Source organism: Camellia sinensis, chromosome 13, assembly GCF_055761805.1.
Source record: "Camellia sinensis isolate YWXY chromosome 13, ASM5576180v1, whole genome shotgun sequence".
Taxonomy (NCBI): Eukaryota; Viridiplantae; Streptophyta; class Magnoliopsida; order Ericales; family Theaceae; genus Camellia; species Camellia sinensis.
This window is the reverse complement of record NC_138973.1, coordinates 88,174,833-88,201,531: the sequence shown is the minus strand read 5'-3', so window position 1 is coordinate 88,201,531 and position 26,699 is coordinate 88,174,833. Positions and strand designations below refer to the sequence as shown.

General features: G+C 38.1%; 1 protein-coding gene and 1 pseudogene across 1 annotated transcript; one reads left to right on the top strand and one right to left on the bottom strand.

Annotated features, from left to right (window-relative positions):
- Positions 1-1,029: 1,029 nt before the first annotated feature.
- Positions 1,030-22,204, bottom strand: LOC114276621 (telomere repeat-binding factor 4). Its single transcript, XM_028218414.2, has 6 exons — positions 21,950-22,204; positions 15,582-15,796; positions 13,974-14,058; positions 12,758-12,841; positions 1,564-1,840; positions 1,030-1,235 (listed from the first exon to the last, which is right to left on the bottom strand). The coding sequence occupies exons 1-6, from the start codon at positions 22,097-22,099 to the stop codon at positions 1,204-1,206; spliced, it is 843 nt and encodes a 280-aa protein (XP_028074215.2). The 5' UTR covers positions 22,100-22,204; the 3' UTR covers positions 1,030-1,203.
- On the top strand, positions 3,072-8,139 carry LOC145806261 (protein ABCI12, chloroplastic pseudogene; annotated as a pseudogene).
- Positions 22,205-26,699: the final 4,495 nt, after the last annotated feature.

Here is a 26,699-nt window from a genome sequence, read left to right as displayed (position 1 = left end):
ATGAGGACAAAATAATGTTTTCGCTTCTAATCCAATTGGATAGGATTGCAATCCCATCTGCCCATCGAAAGCTAATCCCATTCTTGACAGATATTCCCAAGAGAATCTTGGTTTAATAGTACGTTGTGTACATGTATTTTTTTATGAGACGCATAGGATTACTAATAATTTACACTATTTGATTAGCAATTATTTTTTTTTAGAAAAGTTAGAGATCATGAAAGATTTATGATTTTTGAATTACCTTAATTAGTGTGTGATATTTTATTCTAAGTATAATTTAAGGATCACAAAACTTTCATAATTATTTTCATGAAAGATTTTTCATAATACCTAACATTGTTGATTTTTTTTTTTTGCTTTTGGAAAATATAAAAAATGTGTTTGGCAAATTATTTATGAAAACGACCAATTTTGTTTTCAAAACACAAAAACAAAAGACTAAACAATATTTTGCTATTTTCTAGAAGAATAATAATAATAAAAATAATAATCGTATTACCGTTCTTATTGACAAGCAAATAATTGTAGCCTCACCATCGGCAGCGAATGAGCAAATAAGCTCTATCAAAACAATGATGATTAGCATAAATTCTCGTTAACTCGTAGACATGATTGTTAAAATTAGAATCTTAAGAATGGGATAGTGTATTGTAAAATTATACATTCGGTAAAATACATTTAAAAAAAAAAATTAATGTTAAAAATACCAATGACAATGATACAAATTAAAATTAAGATGAAAAGTCACTAACCATTGATTCTACTAATCTGCAATCCTTTATGATTCTACTTGCAATCCTACTACAATACTGATTTTACAGCGATTTATAGATTATTTTGACAATTTACGATTCAAGTATTGTAATATCCTACAATCTGGATCGCAATTTTGATGACCATGATTGCAGTGCAGAGCTTTAAAACCTCTCAAGGATGATCTAAAAAAAGATGAGACTCTCAAATGCCTAAGGCTATCCCATCTTCCAAAAGCAATATTTCACTATTAACCACACACACACACAAAAGGAAAGAAAAAACACAGATGCATTAAAAAACTTATGGATAAATTGATTATTATCACATAACCAGTCTAGTTATTTTGAACACACCTGACGAAAATACAGGAAGAAAAAGAAGACAAATAACTTGACAATTTACAAATTCCCGGCAAAGGGTCTTTTCCATTTAAGACAACTTTCTTCATGCCATCAACACAATTTCACCACGCGAACCTGCCAAGGAAGAGAATGAGAACATGTATACTATAGACGGGAAAAGAACAGGAAAAGAAATAGCTTGTTTGGTTGTGTTTTTGTTTTTCCTATTTTCATTTTTCAAGTTTTCAAGAACAAAAGTAACGAAAATTTTGAAAATACCCATTTTCATTGTTGTGCGAAAACAATTTTTTGGGGTTTCTCCTAAAGCAATTTTATAAATTGTTCACCAAACAGATTATGTGTTTTCCAAAAAATAGACAACAAAAACAAAAACACAAACACAAACACAAACACAAACACAAACCAAACAAGCACATAGGACATAGGACATTTTCACTATTACATTTCTCAAAGATCTCTTTCGCCAACTGGAGCAGTGAATCTGTGTCTTCAGCCATTCTTGAAACCCTTTCTGCCTCCTTAACGGCTTCAGCGGCTACAAAAGATTTGTTTTCCGCTTCTGCGACTTTGTAAGCAGCCCCCACTGCCGCTTCTTCTACTGTGTCTCCAAGATAACCAGTTGTTTGGGACTGCCTTGGCCGGATGGTGTCCTTCGGTTTTGGGGTCGGTGTTTTTGCCACAACCAAGACATCCCTCTTTATCTTGTAGCAGTTTTGGACCTGCATTTCGATGATAAGGCAATCAAAGTGAGCTATTATTCTGATTCCAACCTAAATATTTCAGATAGGGACAGCTTTGTGGATTAAGAGTATTGCTTAGCTTCATTTTCGCTGCTTTGGTATTTCATTTTCTGCTTTGGCAATCAAAATGAGCTATTATTCTGACTCCAACCTTAACTTGCTTTTATTTTAACAAAAGACAGGACAACATTGGTCAAAAACCACAGCGGTGATACACAAGCTGGATTTGATAGAATTTGACAAACTAGGAGCACAATGGGAAGGAGTATCTTATTTTGTTAATCACTAAGAACCACAAACACACCACACAACACAACACTGACATGTTGACACGACAGTCTTTAAAAAATCCATGAGACAACACGTCAGGGACACAAAAAATATATAGTTTTATATTTGATTATATGTCATATAATTAACATTAACGTTAAATCCTATAGATTTACATTGTTTTTCATTTATCATTGTATCCTAAGTTATTTTTTATTAACTTATAATTAGTTTCATATAGGCATGTGTCTTTCAAATGTCCAAAGAGTGGCAGAGTCTAAAAAAAAATAACATAGAACACGTTTGTATGAGTGTATGACACATGTCAAGAGGCATCTGAGGAGTGTTGGTGTCCAACACAGACACCCCACCTTATAAATGTCCGTGCTTCTTAGGTTATTAATGTTAAAATTTACCATCACCTACCACACACTTACCATCACCTACCACACACTCACCTACTACACTCACCTACCACCACCATCCACTACACCTACATCTATATAAGGAACCATTTGTAATATACAGAAGTAGAACAATCAATACATCAATCAATAATATACATCAAATTTTACATGGTATCAGAGCTATAAGATTTAGGCCTATACTCATTTCTTTCCGGCGGGCAGCCGGCCGGCAACCTTGCCTTCGCTGCCCGCGGGAGTTTTTTCAACACATATCACAAACACTGTACCTTCCAGAGAGAGACTTTCACAGATCTGAGAACGAAGAAGACAAATCTCCGGCGACTCACCCGACGGCGAAACCTCGCCGGTCCAGCCACTACGTCAGCTCCGATCGGTTGCACCGAGACACCACATTAAACCTCTCAAATGCTGCCTTCACAACCGGATTCTCAGTCCATGTTGGCTCCATCTCTTTCCCTATATCCTCCTCATCCTCCCTTTGGCCTCTGTATAACCCAATTCATACCAGAACGAACTCGACGCAGTGTTCCCAAATGTATTGCAGAGTTGTTCTCCACTCCTACCCAACGGTCGTATTCCCTTCTCTCTCATCCCACCACACCTTCAAAACCCAATCCCCTCCATTCTTCAGACTCCAATTCACCCCAAACTTCTTTCACCATACACCACAACTCTCTCTCAATCAAACTCTGTTAAGGCCCCAAATCAGATGTACAGAAGACACTGGCGCTAGTACTGGAAATTGGGATAAATGGATACCCAAAAATATTGTTTCAGCTGATAAGGTTCTGAGATTGATCTCTGGTGCAACCTCCAGTCCCATTTTTCAGTACATATCATCTCCGACTACGTGCTTGCATTCTGTTGATCCCAGAATTAAATGGGCATGGCTCCTTGCTCTAGTTATTTTACCAGCAAGGTCAAATATGACGATACGTGTTGGATTAATCACCTACTTGGCTCTAGTATCTGTTTGGGTTCTCCCTACACCTGTGTGGAGGGATCAATTGGGAAGAGTGTCGCTGCTATGTGGGATTTTATTTATAATGTTGGGTTTGGGTACAGATGGCGTAACTCCTCTTGGCCAGTTAAGAAGCCCACCACCTTCATTGCTTGGATTGCCGAATGTTCCAACATCTTTCGAAGGCTATTCGTATGTGATAATGAAGTTAGGACCATTACAACTTACAAGAAAGGGCTTGTCAGTAGCAAGTACATCTGCTTGTTTAGCCTTCTCTATCTTCCAGAGTGTGAACCTCTGCCTAACCACCACAACCCCTGAGCAGCTTGCATGGGCTTTGCAATGGTTTATGCTTCCCTTGATAAATTTCGGTGTTCCAGTGGCCGAAGTTATTCTTACTCTCCTACTTTCATTGAGGTTCATCAATCTGGTCTTTGATGAGGTTCGAAATCTTGCATTGGGGATTGTATCTCGTAGGGTAGATTGGAAATCGGGAGACTGCAGCAAGTCCAAGGCCAGGCCAACCTCTCTCTCTCCTATCACCCAACTTTCTTTTTATTATTTTATTTCATCTTTCAATTCACACTTTCCACCCCACAATCTATTTTTTAATCAACCTACTATCTTTTTTTTAATCAACATCGCCGCAGAGCTGCAGCACCTTTCTCAGATAAACACCTTCTTTTTAATCACTTTACATGACACTCCCCTTTAATCTTTTTTTTTTAATACCCCACTCACCTTTCTTTTCTTTTCTTTTAATCTCTCTCTCTATATATATATATATGTTTCTTATCATCTATGCACTCACCTTTCATCTTTTTTTAATACCCCCCTCCACTTTCTTTCTTTTTTAAAAAAAAAAAAAAAAAAAAAAAACAAAACAAAAAAAATCGGAGCAGAAGAAGACGACCTGCACACCAAACCATCTTTTCTTCATCTCAGGGATCAACCCCGATCACATTTTTTACATCAAAAAAAGAAAAAAAAAAAAAAAAAAAAAAACAACAACAACAACAACAAAAAAAAAAAAAAAAAAAAAAAAAATACAACAAAACACATCCACAGGCGGGGTTTTTTTCTTCTCTACTCTGCCGTCGGTCTTTTCTTCTTGCCTCCGTCCTGGGTGGCCCTTGCCGGTGTTGCCTCCGTGTTTCCCACTCCACTGGGCATGATCACTACTCCCTGCTCCTCCACTGCAGCATATGGCGGACCTCCAAAACGGAACATCACGGTGGCCTTCCGCTTCAGTTCCTTATTTTCCGCCTTTAGCACACTTATCTCTGCTCGCGCATCCTTATACATGCGTTGGAGCAGAGCCAGCTGGGAGTTTAACTGTTGCACCTCATTTGTCCTGCTCTGCAGCCGGTGCGACAAGTTTGTGACCGCAGTCATGGTTTCCACACATGACTTCAGAGTATACTGATTTGCCTCAATATCAGTTTGCACCGCCATTTTTTGCTCCACCGACCGCATCGGAAAGTTCAAAGGAGCAAACCCAGAAGTGTTTGGTTGGGGTTCACTGGCCACCGCACCAGTTATTTCTCTTGTGGACTCGTTCAGTTCTGGAAAGAGCGTAAGCAGACCACGGGAAGAGGAGGCCATGTTCTGGGTAGCTGGACGGGAAGAAGAGGCCATGTTATGGTTGCTGAGTGTTTCAGAGATGGGTTGGTTACAGATTGTTTACAGAGTATTACCAGTGTATCTCTCTCAGCCCACGAAGAGTTTTTCAGAGGTTTCAGACTGGTTTGATTTCCACATGTTCTCTCAGCCTCCGCCTTCATTTATATAGCACATGACGAAGAGGCCGACACGCGTACTGTCGATCACGTGCATCACCGCGTGTCTGGCGCGCCTTTTGATGGCACGTCTTTTTATGGATTGGGCACGCTTTTTGATGGCACGCCTTTTGATGGCACACCTTTTGATGAATTGGGCACGCCTTTTGATGGCACGCCTTTTGACAAAATTGGGCACACCTTTTGAGGGTGCAACTTTTTCAACGGTCCGACATGACCCTATAAACTGTCCCGACATTGATTCCGGTTAGCTCCTTTATGGGTCCGACAAGACTCTGTAAACTGTCCCGACATTGATTCCGGTTAGTTTCTACAAGGGTCCAGCAAGACTCCATAAACTGTCTTCTATAACGGTCCGACATGACCCCATAAACTGTCTTCTACAACGGTCCGACATGACCCCATAAACTGTCTTCTACATCGGTCTGACACCGCCATCCAGTGTCCTCTACACCGTTATGACACCACCATACAGTGTCCTCTACAACGTTATGACACCACCATTCAGTGTCTTCACCAATGGTCTGACACGACCATACAGTGTCTCCTATCCTTTTTTTATTTTTATGTATTTTCTTGTTTTGTAACTCTCTCCAAACTCAAGTTGGTTAGTTCCTATCCTCCTTGAGTTTGCGGAGGGCTGTTAAAATTTACCATCACCTACCACACACTTACCATCACCTACCACACACTCACCTACTACACTCACCTACCACCACCATCCACTACACCTACATCTATATAAGGAACCATTTGTAATATACAGAAGTAGAACAATCAATACATCAATCAATAATATACATCAAATTTTACAATTAATATATTAAACAATACAACAGAAAAAATAAAAGGAAAAGTCACCACACATGAAGACGATTGTCCATCCAATGCCATATGGTCTGCCATCATATCAAATACCAATAATATGATGCAACCCCATAATGAAGTGAAGACTGTCAAGAGGACGGTCTTTAAAGAATGAAACAGCAAGTACCCAGAAGAGCCACCAACACTTCTAGCAGCTGATCAATAAGGGCGTTCATGCTTGCTCTAACTAGATAATGCATCCAAAAAAAGATGATAGAAACCAGGATGAGATGAATCGGCAGTGTTCAATGAAAAGCTACGATTGCATAAATAAAATGGAGTGACTTGCTTCAAGGTGCTACAAAGATGAGGGAAGCTATATAGGTGTCAGGTTGAAAATGAGCAAGGAAAACATGATTTGCAAATTGAAGGAGATCTGACCAAACTAAGCCTTGCATTCCAATCAAGTGAAATCGACTACTCCCTCCGTCCCAAAATAATATTCACTTTTGGGATATGCAACTTTTTTTTTGGTAGTATAATTATAGCAGTTTAAAAATATTAATTTTCCGAAGTTACCCTTGATAGTACTTTTTTTTGGGAATATCAATCGTCATAATTGTACTTTTTGTGTTGTTAATGAATTTAAAAGAAAGGCAAAATAGGAAATACATATTATTTTAGTCATTGATTTTTGAAAATAGACTAATATTTTAGGACAGTGAAAAATGGAGGGCGGAGGGAGTTTGTGAATCCTTTTTCGACATTATGCTATGTCAATGGCTACATGCTTACTTAAATTAAATAAATTCATATTTCTTTTACTACTGCATCCCATGTCCATTTAGATCTTCCCCTCTCCCCTAAGATTTCTATTTATAGTGATCACATCACTCTTTCTTACCGTTGCATTTATAGGACTAGTTTTACATGACCAAACCATCTTTTAATTGGTGCTACTCATTATTTCATGAATATATTCATTTCTAACTCTATATTTCTTAGTTTTACCTCACATCAATCCAAGCATTCTCATCTCAGCTACATTCATGTTATGAATGTTTGTTTCTTAGTTGCCCAACATAAAACTGAAAACAATACCATGCAGCCAACCCCAGGCAATTTCAAGGCATTGCTTAAGTTTGTAATCAATCACCTGGGACATTTCACAGCAGGATATTCTTCCCATAGGCTGATGCATATTTCTCTTCCTAGTTAAATGGAAAATCAAGAAGGTATAATTTACAGCAAACACCAATACAAGTACTAGAACCAAACTACGGATACCTTATTCTGCAAAGAAATGTCCTTTAGATGCATAATTGTTAGGAAAAACTCATAGACAGTACCTGGGGTTTCTAAGTTCATGTATCGAAATTCACCACTATCTGTAAATCATCTATAGACAATGCTTTGAATCTTAACTGGGGAGATAATCTAAACATTCATAGCATCAATAGTCCTGTTTCTCATTGTTTCACCACCCAATACGGGGTAAACCTTGATCACATATAATATTTTGGGGGGAAAAACACACTCAAGAGTTTGACACTTAAAAAAAATTATCCAGGGCTTTTAATTTCTTTAACTTAAACCTTGAACTTCTAAATTGGTCAAAATTCATACCATCTATCCATCTTTGTTTAAAAGCACTAACAGAGGAATTTTTTTACAATATCACAGCATGCTCTCATTCACTGTTTCAATTTGAGGTAAATCCCAATTCTATCTCAACCATATTAAATCAAAATCACCTTTTATCAAGCATCCTAACCACCCATGTCAATTCTACCGTACACCTAACTAAACTAGATCAACCCTTCCCCCACCCCTACAACTATTGGCTCACTCACACCACCTCCACCTCCACCTCCACCTCCATTGGGCTAAAATGAAGACACAGAACTAGCCGCTTCCCCTTCTCGTTTGTGTTTGACACATCAAGTGATTTTTGTGCCATTTTTGCAGTCGTGGAGCAAGGGTGATGGGAGTGGCAGTGAAGGTGGAGGGTAATTGTTAGAATTTACCATCAACTACCACCTCACCTACTCCACTAAACCTAACCCACTACACCACTACCACCTCACCTACTCCACTAAACCTAACCCACTACACCACTACCACCTCACCTACTCCACTAAACCTAACCCACTACACCACTACCACCATCCACTACACCTACATCTATATAACGAACCATTTGTAATAGACAGAAATTAATCAATATCAATCAATAATACATTGAATTTTAACTTGGTATCAGAGCGGGTTTAGAACCCAGTATTTTCACTTCACCGGCAGGCGGCAACCTCACCTTGGCCGCCTGCCGGACCTCAAACTAGTCCGCTAAAATTCTCTACACATACCTTCACTTTCCCCAGTTTCTTCGAACAGCTCCTTCACGTTTGAAATCACTTCCTCGTCCAGTTCCACTGTGGCATTCAAAATCACCACCGTCTTGTCTCTCTCTCTTTTTTGCTGCAGTTAGAAGCATTCTCGCAGATGAGAGTTTTGCATTTTCTCTCTCTACTTTCTCTCTCTAGCTACTAGTCTGCCAAAACGGTTTGTGGGGGAGAATTTGGCTTTAGGGTTTGGTGGTTGCAGTAGCAGAGACCTGCTACTCTGTTTTTTATCTGCAGAATTTGAGTGCTTTGACTTGGATTTAGAGTTGGGTTTGGTTCTAATTTTGCTGGTTGAAATCTGAAATGGAGAGAGACTTCTTGGGTTTGAATTCTAAAGATTCTGTAGTTGTTGTGAAGGAAGAGGCTGTTGAAGGATGTAAAGACTCAGCATTTTCAAAGGGTTCAGGAGTTCAGTGGCCCTTGTCAAACAAGGTTTCGGCCCTTCCTCCTTTCATGTCCTTTAAGGTTGCTCAAGATGAAATGAAGCCAAAGGTGATGTCAGACCCACTTGCTGCTTCTGGATTCATGTCTATATCAACAGCACATGCATTGAACCACCTCGGGCCACCCATTCACTATTCTTATTTTAACATATTTTCCATTATAACATATTTTAACATCTTTTCCACCCAGCACCATCATCACATTTTCCACTTTTTTGTTTTTAAATAAATATATATATATATATATTTTTTCTTTTTCTTCTTTCCACATAAAAAAAAAAATGTTGTCTGTCATCTCCATCATTTGCCTTCATTTATTCCACCCACCAAGCGCAAATAAAATAAAATAAAAATAAACCAACATAAAAAAAAAAAAAAATAAATAAATAAAAAAAAAAATTACAAATTTGCACACCAACCCATATTTTATTCATCTCCGGGATCACCCCCGATCACAATTTTACACATAAAAAAAAAAAAAAACAAAAAACAAAAAAAAAAACAAACAAACACACACAAAAACAACGGCTTTGTTTTTCTTTTCTGCAGACGGCCACACACCGACATCCCTTCTCTACTCTGCCGCCGGTCTCTTCTTCTTGCCTCCGTCCTGGACGGCCCTTGCCGGTGTTGCCTCCGTGTTTCCTTGTCCACCGAGCACGTTCACTCCCCCTTGCTCCTCCACTGCCGCATATGGCGGTCCTCCAAATCGGAACATCACGGTGGCCTTCCGCTTCAGCTCCTTGTTTTCTGCCCTTAGCACGCTTATCTCTGCTCGCGCATCCTTATACATGCGTTGGAGCAAAGCCAGCTGGGAGTTTAAATGCTGCACCTCATTTGTCCTACTCTGCAGCCGGTTCGACAAATTTGTGACCGCCGTCATGCTTTCCACACATGCCTTCAAAGTATACTGATTGGCCTCCACATCCGACTGCACTGCCATTCTTTGCTCCACAGACCGCATCGGAAAGTTCAACGGAGTAAACTCCGTGGCGCTTGGTTGAGGTTCCAGTGCCACCGCACCAGTTGTCTCTCTTGTTGACTCATTGAGGTCGGGAAAGAGAGTGAGCAGACTCCGGGAAGATGAAGCCATTTTCTGGGCCACAGAGTATTACAGAGTATCTCTCTCAGAAATCTCTCTCAGACAACAGAGTGTTACGGACTATCTCTCTCAGCAAAACGAAGAAGAGTTTTTGTTTTTTCAGAGGTTTTTCGCAGCTTTTCTCTGCCTCAGCCTCAGCCTCTGTCTTATAGCCGAGGCAGCCACGCGCATCGCGCGCCTCTTATCACCAGCCGACAAACGGGCACGCAAGCCAAGGCGCCCACGTGCCTCGCCATCATGTCCGGCACACCTTTTAATGAATTGGGCACGCCTTTTGATGGCACGCCTTTTGAAAAAATTGGGCACACCTTTTGAGGATGCCACTTTTCCAAGGGTCCGACAAGACTCTATAAACTGTCCCGACATTTGATACCGGTTAGCTCCTTTATGGGTCCGACAAGACTCTGTAAACTGTCCCGACATTGATTCCGGTTAGCTCCTTTATGGGTCCGACAAGACTCTGTAAACTGTCTCGACATTTGATTCCGGTTAGCTTTTTCAAGGGTCCGACAAGACTCTGTAAACTGTCCCGACATTGATTCCGGTTAGCTCCTTCATGGGTCCGACAAGACTCTGTAAACTGTCCCGACATAGATTCCGGTTAGTTTCTACAAGGGTCCGACAAGACTCTGTAAACTGTCTCGACATTAATTCCGGTTAGTTTCTACAAGGGTCCAGCAAGACTTCGTAAACTGTCTTCTACAACGGTCCGACATGACCCCATAAACTGTCTTCTACAACGGTCCGACATGACCCCATAAACTGTCTTCTACAACGGTCCGACATGACCCCATAAACTGTCTTCTACATCAGTCTGACACCGCCATCCAGTGTCCTCTACAACGTTATGACACCCCCATACAGTCCTCTACAACGTTATGACACCACCATCCAGTGTCTTCACCAATGGTCTGACACGACCATACAGTGTCTCCTATCCTTTTTTATTTTTATGTATTTTCTTGTTTTGTTCCTCTCTTCAAACTCAAGTTGGTTAGTTTCTATCCTCCTTGAGTTTGCGGGGGGCTGTTAGAATTTACCATCAACTACCACCTCACCTACTCCACTAAACCTAACCCACTACACCACTACCACCTCACCTACTCCACTAAACCTAACCCACTACACCACTACCACCTCACCTACTCCACTAAACCTAACCCACTACACCACTACCACCATCCACTACACCTACATCTATATAAGGAACCATTTGTAATAGACAGAAATTAATCAATATCAATCAATAATACATTGAATTTTAACTGTAATGGTAGTGGTGGAGCAAAGGATCTGGCGGTGGCTAGGGAAGGGGGTCGGCAGTGGTGGTGGCACAGTGGTGGTGGTGGGGGTGTGTGTGTTGTATGTGTAGTGAGAAAAGGAGGGAGGGGTGGTGTTGGTGGTGGCAGGCTGGCAATGCACAGGTGGTGGCGGCACAGTGGTGGTGGTGGGGGTGTGTGTGTTGTATGTGCAGTGAGAAAAGAAAAAATGGGTAAATTGACAAAATTAATCATAAGGTGATGGGTAAAAAGACTAAAGTATCCCTTCTCCATTAGTTTCAGTAAACAGAATTGGTTGGATGATGGTGATTGGTATCAATTTAAAAATGCAAGGTTTAAGTTGAAGAGATTAAAAACCCTGAGTTTAATTTGTGCCAAGGGTCAAACCTTTATATCTTGTAATTTTCCCTTATATTTTTTTACAGAATTTGTTAGTGACTGGAAGTATGTTACTTTAGAATGGATAAGTTCTCTAATTCAAGTTGGTCCAAAAGACAACAACTCACCAATTTATTTGTATTTTAATGAATTATGAAAGGTAAATATCATTAACACGCAGACCTTTTGGCTAAACATGCAACAAGTTCTTTTGAAGTCTACTCAGATTTATCCACAGACCCCTCCTTTTTTAGGGCCTCCCTTGTACGTTATGCTGCAACTGTGTTAAACTTTCCAGTGTTGCTAATAATAGTTTCATTTCTGTTGAAAAACATATCATTAACAAGTCTTCTATTCAATGGCCAAAAAATGCCACATCTCAACAAACATAAACCTATAGTCACCTCAAATCAAATCGAGGCACAAAAGTCTGTGCTCATAGTATTTGTTTAGTATAAGGTAGTTTAGTATTTGAATGTATTTGTTTCCTAATTAGTTTAGTTCTTGATATATATATATATATATATATGTGCATGTAAATTTTGATTATTGTGATATTACAAGGGATTATTCTTCTTCTCTTTCATTGCTCCACTAATGTTTATAAATTTCCCATAATAACAAAGCAGCAAGAACCACTAGATAACCCAAATATCTTTGGAGGGTTTTCCCAAAGGTAAAGGTGAAAGGTCCAATAGCCACCCTGCAAACTTAGGTAAACAGACAATTAAAAAAAAAAAAAACAGAGAACTGCAAGCAACTCCATAATGCTAGGCAGCCAAGAACTGAAGCAATTAAATTAGTTGATCACAAAAAAATTCCCTTCTAAAGGGAAAAAATGCAAGGTTTGCAACATCATTAGGCACTACCACAAGTTTTTAAACAGCAATCCACAACTGAGACACATTGAAATCAAAAGCAAGCAATCTAGTCACTGGATATTTAAATAAAACAAATTCAGCAATTTAGCAAAAAGTAGATGATGATGAAAAGGTTATTAACTTAACTAAAAGATAATCCACTCACCTTTTCAAGTTTGTCTTGTGCAACAAGCCTTCTTAATCTAGAACTTAACAACCTCCTAAAGTTCTGGGGCACCTCATGTCTTTGCTGCATATATTACAAAAAACAATACACTCATCAGATTCAAAAAAATGGAAAACCATGGCAAATGACGAAATAGTAGGACAAAGAAGTAGCATGAGTAGCCAGAGATCCATAGCCCATCAGAAAGAAAATATTCGCCAATTGGATTCCAAGTTATACAATTAAATTAACAAAGTCCATTCACTATATGAATTTCATTTAAGCAAGTAACTTCTTGAACAAAACAACTCCTACTGACCAATTACATACCACCAAAAAAAAAAGGTTTGAAAAGAATGACCTCGCGAATAATATAGTATAACAATATAATAAGAATGTCTACCACACAAATTAAAAACTGTCCATAATTAACAGCTTAACAACTCCAAATATGGTCATCAGGAAGACCTGACATTAGAAGGGGGGGACCTTAACAAATTTTCTGAAGCGGCAAAAATAAACTTTTGGTTGGCTCAGTAAAAATCACATCTCAGACTTATTTTTAGTTCTAACAGTCTCATACAACTTCTGAATTAGCCACCATCTGTTAACAGGAACGTCCAACACGCACTGAGGATACCTTTGTTAGGGTAATATACTATCACTACTCAGTAAAAAAAAAATCTTTTCAAGAAAGAACAACTAAAAACAAATGAAATGAAAAGGGCAAAGAAGACCCATAATCGTAAGCAACATCTCTTTGCCCAAAAAATCCCTCGAGTGCAAGGTGCGTAATTTGGCAAGAAAATCATCCGCCAAGTCTGCCAACTTGAGATAGCAGAAAACTACAAAAACCTAGTGGTGTCTACCCTTTCTCAAAAAATTCCAACACAATAATAAAAACAGGGTTTGCTTAATTTTTATTTTAGTTCACTAAAAAAGATAATAAGATCAGATTTTGGTTGAAATGTTGATTGAAACAAGAATAAAGAGACAAAAGTGTAAATTAGTTTTGACAAAGTGATATCATTCAACGTCAGATATTACTTCCCTCCATGGCTGTTCACCTCCTATTGCCATATCATACATATAATTTCAGCATATAAAGAATTATGAAGTGATTTCATCAAAACTGAACATATAGCTTACTACAACGTGAACCATTGAATGAAACACAAAGAAAGAAAATAAAAATGAAAACACACTTCAATCTGACCTCAATAAAACCGACTATTGCACTAGTATCAGATCCATTTGGGTCCTTCAGTGTTGAAAGTGCTTCATAAATCATGGCATTGTACCTGACAATAAAGCAATAATGTCAAGCATCACGAAAAAAGAAAAAGAAAAAAGAGAGCAGAAATAATAAAGGAACAGAAAAGATTTTAAAAAATCATTGATTACAGTGCTGAACACATAACAACTAAGAAGCACAAACATAGGCACGCAACAAGACACAGACATGCTGACATGACAACTTTTAAAAAATGCAAGACGCAACATGAGGACACACGCAAAAGATATAGATCCATATATTTATTATATGTCATATTTACAATATTTCATTAAATGTAACACTAATTCTTAAAGTCTAAAGTAGACGGGATTCATATATATCTACATTATTTTTCCTTATAATTAGATCTGAATATATTTTCTTTGACTTGTAATGTATTTCATGTGTCTAAATGATGAACACATGTTTCTCAAGAGTATGAAGTGTGTTCACGTCTAAGAAAATAATAGGACATGTTTGAACGTGCATCCACATGTTTCTAACAAGTGACGATGTCCAATGCAAGCTTGACACACGGGCATGACACCTTAGAAGTATATGTGCTTCTTAGCTTAACAAAACAGGTAGTTACACAAAAGTATTAAATTAATACAATTTTAAGACCAGAAGTTACCTCGACATTATTTTCCATATAAAAGCTCTCAAAAGTTAAGTTACACAACTCAACTACGTTCCTTTACCATTTTGCACTCTAGCAGCTTAATTTCATTAAACCTGACCTATTCTAGCCCCAAAACCACCCACAAGGTGTTATACTCTCAACAAAACTAATCAGACCCATAGCATAAGGTTCCCACTGCTGCGGGGTCTGGAAGGGTCACAGCCTTACTCCCACATGTGGAGAGGTTATTTCCATGTATCTCAACAATAATAAATTGATGTCTTAGCCCATCCAAAAAGTGGTTCTAGACAACATTAATCAGTTAAGTGTAAATTAATATTCTGTTTGCTACCAATAGGCTACATTTCTGCATCTGCAAAATACATAAGCTCACTTCCCAATGACCATCCAATCATGCCCCATTTACCACTTTACATTCAACCATGCTACTGATTTTCATTTAGATTCTTACAGAATAAACTCTATGTACCACAGAATTTTGCAATGGAAAAGGAAACAGCATGGGTGCATAGGTGAGCAATTAACAAACAATTTGATTCCATGATCATGTTGTGTACAAATGTTTCAGATAATTGCTACTAAATCAATAAAATGCTGTCTGTAATGCATCAAGGATTAGACCATTTTATATAAGATCATAAAACAGCCACTTCTTGTCTATTAATCAGTTCAGACAAAACCATAGGCTTCCATACATTATTTGGACATCTTTTCCTTTCACTTCTCAACTGGCTGTGCCATCATAAAGCTTTGCCAACAATGTTCCTATCCATATTTCCTCATTCTTTGACATTAAGCAAAATATGAGATATTCATCTACTGGAAACAAATGACTTAATCTTATGAAACAGCCCACGTAATTACCAAAAACATCTATTAGTAGCAGAGAAGAAAAGGTTGCCTACTTTGAAGCAGTTTTCCCGTCCAATAAGCATTTTGAAGAATCATCCATGACTGCATCTGCTGATGCACCATTTGCAGCAGGAGTGATGGAAGTAGAAGTATGTGCATTGGGCAATGGAGTAGCAGGCGCATCTGGGTTGGCCTTTGCTTTTGTTGTCCGTGATTTTTCCCTAGAACCTTGGCTGTTGGCACTAACACTCATATTTCGCCATTTGTCCTGTGTAAGGCAAACAACAACATACAAAATATATTTAATTGAACAAACCTAGAAATTATGTTAATTCTATGATTCTTTCATGCAGTCTATGGACATCTGCATTTCATTTTATTTTTACAAAAAAACAGAGGTCGAGAGTTTGTTTGTGCCTAGAAGGAGGGTTGAATAGGCAAGCTCTTAATAAAGTTACCGATTAAAAATTAAACTGCGTATTATTAAATCAATTAATCATATCAATCATATGACATCCACGCATAATATCGCAGTAAATAACATAAGAATAAACACACAACTATATGTTTGGGGGGGGGGGAATAACTAAAAATAACAATCCCACATGTTAAAAAAACATGAGCACCTCTGTTGGATCAAACAATCCACTAACCAAGAGTTTACATACAAAACTTGTTAGAAAATCCAAAATATGGGAGAGAGACTCGTTTGGTATTAACCCTCAAAACTTAATTACAAAGTTTGCACTAATTAATTCTAAAGACTAAAATACTGATATATCAAATGCCAAATAACCAAAATAAAATGAATTATGTAGTCCTTTTAATGTGTTAGCCTTAACATCTTCACCTTGAAGCGTGCAAGCTCAAAATCCACTCTCAAGTGGCTCTAAGACGCCTATTAGCCCTCTCTTGTCTAGATTTCCTTGAAGCCTTGACCACAATTGGTCAATTGACATGAATAACCAATGCACAATGAATGTGATTTGAAGGGCTATGTTCATATCGAACCTTAATAGGATGTCCAGGATTCAAGTCTCCTCCTCCGAGCAGGTGAAAACCTCCAATGTACCCAAAAAAAAGTTCAATGCATATTTCAGAACATGCCTTCTTCTCTGAATATATGTAGACTACATCTCCGAAGTATTCAAGGGTCTCCTAAGCATACAAGGGCTCTAGAGAGGCTAGGACAGGTTAGGCAAACTTTACGTCTATATACTAAAAGAACACTAGTTCTATTTATGGTTTCACCAAAACTAGGTCATGCTGGGTTCAGAAATCTGACAACTTGCTCAACACATTATGGGTGAGATTTGAGAGCATCCAGTGTTTTTAAAGGCTCAAGGCGCACCAAGGTGCCGGAGGTCTTTGGCGAGGTGCGGGCTTTATTAAAGCAAGGCGCACAGTCTTAGTAAAAAATAGATAAATTAACATAAACTAATGATTCATACTAGTACTAAGACAATTTAAATAATAATAATAATAATAATAATAATAATAAAAAACAAAGACATATAATTGCAACAACAACAACAACAAAAAAAAAAAAAAAAAAAAAAACAAAGACAAGTATGGAAGAGAAGCCAAAAAAAAACAGCGAAGGAGAAGAAGAAGAAAAAGAAAACAACTACTATTCTCATTTTCGCAAACTACTACTATTCTCATTTTTGAATTATTCCATGTAAAAGAGAAGAAAAAGAAAAAGAAGAACAGAGAGCAAAGAAGAAGCAGGGGGGGAAAAAAAACAAAGAGCAAGAAATTGAGTTGAAGTAGGAAAAAGAAAAAAACAGAGAGCAAAGAAGAAGCAGAAGAAGAAGACGAAGAGGAAGAGAGAGAAAGAGTTGAAGTCGAAGAAGCAAAAAAAACAGAGAGCAACCAACGAAGAAGAAAAAAAAAATTATATATATATATACATATAGCAACTCAAAGAAGGGGAAGAAGAAAAAAAAATAAGGTCGAATCGAATACCCAGCAACCAACGAAGAAGAAGAATCGAATACCCAACAACCAACGAAGAAGAGGAGGAGGAGGAGGAGGAGGAGAAGGAGAAGAAGAAGAACTTACCTCAATCAAAGTCAAAGTCGAGAGAGACGAGCCTAGAGCAAGAGACGACATAGATTTCTTCGATAGATTAGGGACTTGAGTCGACAGATTTGGGTTGAGTTGCATTGTATGAGTTGTAATCCTATGTGGTTGGAGCCTTTCGAACATATATCAGAGCCGTTAGATCATAATAATAAGCAACAAAAAAAAGTCCTCTTAGGCTCGCGCATTTTAACGCATGGCCAAGGCGCACTACTTATTAAACGTGCCTTGCCTTGAGTCCCTTCCAGCGCACTGCTTGCGCCTCGCTGCGCCTTGTGCCTAGTGTCACGCCCTGAGAATTTCTGTGACACAAAGAGCAGCGTTTGAGGTGTGGCAAAGGCGCTGGAAGGTTCTGGAAGGTGTGAGAATGAGCTAGAGTATGCTGGAAGGCTCTAGATTGTGGTGGAAGGGTCTGAAGTGGCCTAAAAGAATCTGGAATATGATGGAAGAACCTTGGAGGGTCCAGAAGAGTCTGGAAGGGTCTGAAACATCCTAGAATATCATGGAGAAGCCTACCATATACTACACTAGTATAGAGAATTCTAGAAGGTAGTAGAAGGGTAGTTGTCCTAGATATTTCTATGGAGGGTTTTAGAGGAAAGTATGTAGCCCTTGGATCAAAATGATCCTAGCTATCCATTGAGGAGGTAGATGGCTATATAAGGGGAGGGGTCTCATTTGTAGGGCATGGAGAAGAAGAGAGGAGATCCAAGAGAGCTCTAAGAGTAAAGTACTTGTGAGGGTGAGAGCCTTGTAAAGCTTTGTACACAACTATACTTGTATAGTGAATACATTCTTCTACCTAAACTTTGTGTTTTAGTTAGTATGGTCGAGTGTGGAAGGCTGACTTAGGTGTAATATGCATCTAAGGCCGCATGGTTGGCTTGGAAAATCCAAGGCCGTAACTGTTGGTATTAGAGCGAGGTTACGTGAGAAAGTAACCAAGGGATGTGTACATGGCTATGTCTGGCGACGAAGGTGCTAACGTCCCCAAGGTGAAGAAGCCCTCAACAAAGGACTCGATAGCAGCGTTGGAGGCACTACTCGATGGGATGATGAAGAATGTGGCAGAGCGGCTCACTAGACTGGAGGAAGCTTTAGTTGGCCCTGGTAAGCCCACATCCCCTATAAGAGAATTTTTCTCTTACTTTGCTAGTCCTGTTGCTAGGGTAGAAGAGTTGGAGGAAAAGGTTGACTCCTGCGAAGAAATGGTGAACTCGTCTCTCTCTCAGGCAGCTAGAGATGAGACAGTCCCGCCTAACAGAAGGCCCTGGAAGCAAGAGTGGCTAGCTTAGAATTGGAGTTAGAGTTGTGCAAGAAGGCCATAGTCGCTGGCAATGGTGGAAATTTGGCTCCAACAAAGCGGAAGGTTCGTGCGATAGAACCTAAAAGCTATGATGGTGCGAGGGATGCCCGAGAGATTGACAATTTCATTTGAAACATGGAGCGGTATTTTGAGAACGTCAACATTGTAGATGAAGACGAGAAGGTGCAGACCGTTACCTTGTATTTGAAGGACACTGCAATGTTGTGGTGGAGGAGGCGGTATGCCGACATGGAGAAGGGGTTGTGCAAGATAGAGACTTGGGCGAAGCTCAAGAGAGAATTGAAGAAGCACTTCTACCTTGTCAATGTCGAATTCCAGGCGTACAAGAAGCTGCGCAAGCTAAAGCATGAGGGGTCATTGCGGGACTACGTGAAGAAATATTCCGCACTACTATTGGAAATCCCCGACATGGCAAAAAAAGAGGCATTGTATGGTAGCAAGAGAGTTGTAGAGTCAGGGAGTAAAAGACCTTGCAACAGCCCTAGCGAAGGCAGAGAAGTTGGATGACTTCAAAGCACTAGGGAAACCCAAAGGCGCAAGAGAGACTCATACCAAAGGAGGGAGACAATCTCCACAAACCACTGATGATGAGCACGGTGATGAAGACTCCCAAAAGAGACGGGAGCGACAAAAGAATGGGCAACGCAAGGGCGGCTTGAGTGTTTCCTGTGCAATGGACCGCACATGGTGAGGAACTACCCAAAGAAGAAGGCGTTTAGTGCCATGAAAAAGAAAGAGACGAAAGGCTCTGACAGTGAAAGCCCTTTAGAGAAGGAAGCACAACTCGGGAGCATCCAACTTCTTGGGTCAATATCCAAGAAGAATGAGAAGATACAAGAGCCAAGGAGCATCTAGAAGAAGGATGTGCTTTACGTGGAGGTGAAACTTAATGGGATAACTTCACATGCGTTGGTAGATACAGGTGCCACTCATAACTTTGTGAGCACCAAAGAGGCTAAGAGGCTGGGCTTGAAAATGAAAGAGGACAAGGGTTGGTCCAAGCCCGTGAACGCGAAGGCCAAGCCAATCCAAGGTGTAATGAGGAGTGCTGACATGACCATTGGGAGTTGGACTAGACAGGAGGAGTTCTCAGTCATTGAGATGGATGACCACTCCATAATCCTAGGGATGGATTTCATAAGAAAGAACAATGTGATGCCAGTTCCGCATGTTGCAGCCATGTTGTTGTTTGCAGGTGATCGACCATGTGAGGTCCCGTTGGTGGCTAGGAGTCAGCTACTCCAAGACAAGAAGACACTTGGGGCAATGCAGCTGACTAAGCAGCATGGCAAGGGCAAAGACGAAGCAGCAAGCACCAGCAACAGCAACAAACAAAGATCGTATCGAGATGTGGTGGCTCGGTATGCTTTTGCGTGACGAGAGCGTCACAAGATCGGATGGGGGAGAGTGTCACGCCCCGAGAATTTCTGTGACACAAAGAGTAGCGTTTGAGGTGTGGCGAAGGCACAAGAAGGTTCCGGAAGGTGTGAGAACGAGCTAGAGTATGCTGGAAGGCTCTAGATCGTGGTGGAAGGATCCGGAGTGGCCTAAAAGAATCCGCAATATGGTGAAAGAACCTTGGTGGGTCCAGAAGAATCTGGATGGGTCTGGAACATTCTAGAATATCATGGAGAAGCCTACCATGTACTACACTAGTATAGAGAATTCTAGAAGGTAGTAGAAGGGTAGTTGTCCTAAATATTTCTATGGAGGGTTCTAGAAGAAAGCTTGTAGCCCTTTGACCAAAATGATCCTAGCCATCCATTGAGGAGGTAGATGGCTATATAAGGGGAGGGGTCTCATTTGTAGGGCATAGAGAAGAAGAGAAGAGATCCAAGAGAGCTCTAAGAGTAAAGCACTTCTGAGAGTGAGAGCCTTGTAAAACTTTGTACACAACTATACTTGTATAGTGAATACATTCTTCCACCTAAACTTTATGTTTTAGTTAGTGTGGTCGAGTGGAGAAGGCTGACTTAGGTGCAACCAAGTGGGTTGATAAACATCTAAGGCTGCATGGTTGGCTTGGAAAATCCAAGGCCGTGGCACTAGGCACGCCTTTCACAACACTGAGAGCATCTACGAATTTTTCTTACAAGCACAAAAGACAAGGTGCTCAAATGCCTTGGCCGATTGAGTAATCTTCAAACGTTGCTCTCAAAATCTGCATTCATCAATGCACACTAGCGGAGCCACTACAGGCCCAAGAGGAGCAGTTGCCCCAGATAAATCCTTAAATTATTTATATATGCCCCTTAATTTTATGTTAATTTTTGTAGCCTATTTCCTTTTATTTTTTCCAAAAAACCCCTATACCCCTTCCATTTTTAGTTCTAACTCTTATAGGCGATAGCTTTATGGGCTCAAATGTAACAATGATTTTTTGTAATGACAAATATGATATTGAAATAGTTTTCAAATTGAAATATTGATAATTGAATTTTTTTTTTAAAAGTTAAAATAAATAAATTGTATATCCATAATAGATAAAAATTAGTCTTAGGGTGCCGGGATTGGTGTTGAATCTATGGTATGAATATGTGAATTGTTTTTACTTTTTACATATTTTCAAAACAATTTTTACCCCAATCCTAATACTAATCAATGCTCGGGGCAGTCGTTATCATTTCCCTTACTCAAATATATCCACTCGATGCAACCCACGAATAGGTGTTCCCTATTCATATGAGCAAGACTACAAACCCAGAATTAATTACCCAGAAATTGAAAATGGTTCAAATTCATTTTACTTGTAAACCCCACACTTCATCAATTGAATCCCCACCACAAACTGATTCTGGGTAAATTACGGGTTCCTATATCTGGGTTCCTAGCTTTTTTTATTTTATTTATCATATCAACCACGTAATTTATCATACCAGTGTTCCAAAGCATGTAACTTTCGTCGACATTGAGGCCATAAATCACATAAACATATAAATAAGTACATGGTCTTATATATGTATATATATATATATATAGAGAGAGAGAGAGAGAGAGAGAAGTTGGGACCTTGAGATCAATGTTGGAGCGAGAGTAGAGGAAGTGGTTGAATTCAGGATCTTTCTGGATGTTCTTCCACTTACCAGTGCCATGCTTTGCGACACCTGCACGAAGCGCTTCTTCTTCCTCCGATGTCCATTTCTGCTTTGGATTCCCCATCTCTCTCTCTCCCTCTCTCTCTCTCTCTCTCACAACCGCTTAAACCCTCAATCTCTGACTCTGATCAGTGATCACTGCTAGGTTTTTATCGTGCTTAAAAATAATTATTTACTTCTTGGACCTCCCGGTCAGGCCTTATTTAACTTTGACCCCTATCTTTCAAAACATTTATAGGATCACTAATTAAGCTGGTTTGGTTTTGGTTTTCCGAAAATATTTTTCAGAAAAGTTTATTTTTTTATTCTTCATATTTTTTTGTTTTCAATGACTTTTTAAATATTTTAAGTAATATTTTTAATTTTTAGATACACCTAACATAAATACACTTAAAAAATATATTATTTGTAAAAAAAAATTAAAAAAGTTCACTAAATATCAAATATATATATATATATATATAAATTTAGTACATTTTTTATATTTTTGTGTATTTATTAATTTTTTAAAATATTTTTTCACAAATATTTTACTATTTAGATACATCTAAGTAAGGTACATCTTAAAAAGTAAAAAAATTACTTATAAAATTTTAAAATTATTCACTAAAAACAAAAAAAAAATACAAAAAATAAAAAATTTAATTTTTAAAAAACTAAATTCAGAAAAAATGAAACCAAACCCACTTTATTGTGCTAGATTTAACATTAATTGTTCAGAATTGTTTTGCACTGGTTGGATATTCCTAAATGTATGAAAATTTGAAAAATTCATCAATATATAAGAGGAAATTCTGCTATTTATATATAATAACAACATGAGCTTCTATTTGCACCTCTAAAAAATAGGTTTCCTAATTTAGTGATATTTTTTTTATTATTACTATGTCCCTATTTAAAATAATCAAAAAGTACTTGACTTTAGAAAAAGTGTAAATAAAAATATTTTGGACATCTCATTCATCATCCGTCCCAATATTCTTTTTTCTCTTTTATCTTCCTACTTTCAACACTTTACATCTTCATACCCAACCCTATTTGTTTTAATCCGTCATTCTTGCATTTTATTTTATATTGAAATTAATAATGGATAATAAAGAAAATATTTCCAAGTAATTTTCTATAGAGAAAGTAAGGCTGTGTTTGGTGAAACTCTCAAATAATAATTTCACCCCTCCATTTGCACCATCCGTTCGAATAGAGTTTTGAAAATGTGATTCTACCACACATTTTGTAACGCCCTCAAAATTAACCCATTATATATATCATTGACATTCATTATTTAAAGAAGACAATCTATTAATTCATTCATCAGAGTATTACAAAATAAAGCATTACATGTATTATCGAATAAAATGCCCTACAGGCTTACATCTTTCCAAGCCAACACTTGGATACAAAAATATGAGTTCTAACTCAATACAAGAAAAGCCCTAGGCTTGAATGTTTACATGTACCAATAATTTAAGACAGTTAACTAAAAGTAGTCTTCTTCAATCCAGAAGCCAAACCCTCCCAAGCTAATTCCTTGGAGGTAGTTTATCGCCTGAACCTGAAAACGATGTTCCCATAAAGGGTGAGCCACAGCCCAGTAGAAATATACTAAACCACATATAAGCAATGAATAAAGCAATAGCATTCAACAGATGGTTAACCAAGATAATCAATTACTTTATTTTACAGTCTCATGACACTATTGTCTAAGATACGTTTTACTTTTCAATTTTATCAACATGGCTCAGAACCTGGCCAAACTTACAACAGTGAATCACATATATCAAATTCACATCCTTCCAATATCAACAAACAAATGAGACTCAAGCTCAAATCAAACACTTCATACTTCCAGATTGATACACATTTTAGTGCTGTATCAATAAAACACTTCTATATAAATAAGCACACATAAAAGTGATGCTAATGGAGTCCATCCCCTATCTCCTCCCAAACAAAATCCGGTTTAGAGGTCCATCCCCTATCTTCCCCTAAACCGTGGAGTACATCCCCTATCTCCTCCCACACACAAACAATGTATGCAAATGCAATGCTCAATCAATACACGTATTTTCTGTATCAATGCCACAGTCAAAATTAATGACTTAACCAATGGGATTAGTTCCAGTTATTCCTAATCCACATGCAATGTCTACAACAATCATGACTATCCTCCACCGATAGCCCAAAACAGTTATTTCTAAACTGAAAATAACTATGTCCACAATTCAATAGACAAATGATTCAAATTATCCAATTATGCCATTTAATCAATGAATTCCCCAATTCCATGAATTTAACCATCTTTTCCCAATTCCATGAATTACTTATACAAATCAATTCAATAATTCAACTAAGGTTTTTCCCAAAATTTACCAAAGTATTCCCAACATATTAAAATACCAAAACTTAGAACATAACCTATAAAATGGAGTAGGAAATCCCTACCTCAAAGAAAACAACCCAAAAGGTGAAGAAAGAGATGAGTGCCCAAATACCAAAGTGCTCTAAATCGCCAAATGCTCAGATTAAATGGTAGCCCTTGCCTCACTCTATCTTTTTAATGAAGGATCTAGGGTAGAAACACACCCTAAGTGGATCAAATCTAAGAAAGAAGGTGAGTAGGGAGAGAGAGAAGTCGGACCTAGGGTTTGGAATCAAAAGAAAATGAAAAAGACTGATCAAATCCCACTGCTGTGTATATAAACTGGACAGGCTCGCTCGAGCGAAGACTTGGTCGCTCGAGCGACCAGACACAGAGAAACTACGCTCGAGCCAAGGAAGCCTTGCTCGAGCCAACAACTCAAATGCTCGCTCGAGCGAAAGAAAGCTCGGTCGAGCGAAGAACTCAAACCCTCAGGTCTGAACCCAGACACACGCTCGAGCGAAGGAACTATAGCTCGAGCGAAGGATGAACTAACTCGCTCGAGCGAAGAAAAGCTCGCTCGAGCCAAGAATGCACAGCTACAGGTCCAAATCAAACACTACCTCTCGCTCGAGCGAACAACTCCTCGCTCGAGCGAAGAACCAAAAACCTGGACAGCAACTCTTGGTTTCTAAACCCAACCAACCTGAAACAAACCTGGCCAACACATCCTATAATTCCAAATGAGAAAATAAGGAATAACAACAACAACCATTATACAATGACAGAATCTACGGAACAGTCCGGATACAATAATTAAATGGGAAAAGATCGGGGTCGCTATACATTTCAAAGTATATTTTTCTTTCATGTTTGGCATATCTCTCTTTTGTCTTCTCCATTCTCAAAAACAGGAGAGTTTTTGAATTTTGTGTCTACCCGGTCATCCTCCCGAATGTCCCCGCGGACATCCGGCCGATTGACTGGCTGGTTGACTGAAACAGTGCAAATTTTATTTTATTTTATTTTATTTTTGCAATTGCCAATCGCCACCTACTGTTTGGGGAAAAAAAATAAATTTGTTTTTGATATTTTTTAAATATAGAATATATTTTTTTTACACCAAAATGACAACTTGTTTTTTTGAATTGAATGTTAAAAAGAGTTTGGTTATGAGTTTTGAATAAAATTTGTAATAGAGTTTTGAGTTGTGCGTTTGGTTATGAGTTATAACTTTTTGAATTAAGTTCTGAAAACTTTTTTCAAAACTCATAATCAAACAAATTTTCTCAATTCATATGTTACATCAAAAATTCAGAACTTAATTCAAAAATCTTTTCAAAACTCATAACCAAACAAATTTTCTCTTTTCAAATCATAATTCTAAAACTCACAAACTCAAAATACTACTCTATTCTCAAATAATAATTCTAAAATTCTACCAAATGCAACCTAAGTTTTTAATTATTATTCGTCGTTTTTCATATGTTTGTTTTCTAAATTGATTTGGTACTGAGTATCCGAACAAACTTTACATGTTTGGAATTAAGTATTCGGACAAATATACTTTGTTTGACACTGAATGTTCATATGAAAGAATTTGAACCAATTTTCTATGGTTCAAACCTGAGTATCTAAACAAACTTCACATGTTTGGAATTAAGTATCCAGACAAATATATTTTATTTGGTACTAAATATCCATATGAAACAACTAGAACCATCAACCTGTCATGATCAATAAGTAAAATCAAAATATTGTTTTGGTAAACTAATAAAAATTACAAAATATGAGGAAAATAAGAAAAACACAACAAACAAACAAACAAAACGATATAAACAATAAATTCAATATGTATGTTAATGGATTACATTGTTCAAATCTCAAATTCTCGTGATGAACAAAATGACTCGGATGAATAGATTGTGTAGAGGAGCAGAAATCCTCTTTGTCTCGGAATCCCTCTTCATCGCTTGAAATTCCAGAGACCCTAAATGTGATTTTTGTTCCTCTGTTTATTGGTAATGGATGTACAAAATAGATTTGTATAGGATTTTAGAATTTTAAAGATTAGAACAGGTATTACTTGAGACGTCCAAACAAATAGTAAATAAAATTTCAAATTTTTTATCAACGTGCTCAAAGTAATGAGATGCCCAACTTACTCTTTTTTTTTTTTTTTTTTCTTTGTGCGCAAATAGAAACTCCCAGTAACAACAAATAGTATGGGATCTCATCACCTAAATTCTAATATTTTGGGGGAACTAGATTACCATCTTTTGGAATTATAAAGCTCATACTTTCT

Bases quoted from the DNA above. Each gene is read 5' to 3' on its own strand.
- LOC114276621 (XM_028218414.2), bottom strand. From the start codon at position 22,099: ATGGGGAATCCAAAGCAGAAATGGACATCGGAGGAAGAAGAAGCGCTT. The intron at 12,842-13,973 runs GTCAGATTGAAG...TAATATATGCAG, and splicing joins CAATAGTCGGTTTTATTGAG to CAAAGACATGAGGTGCCCCA. The intron at 1,236-1,563 runs GTAATAGTGAAA...CTTCCTTGGCAG, and splicing joins GAAAGAGATCTTTGAGAAAT to GTTCGCGTGGTGAAATTGTG.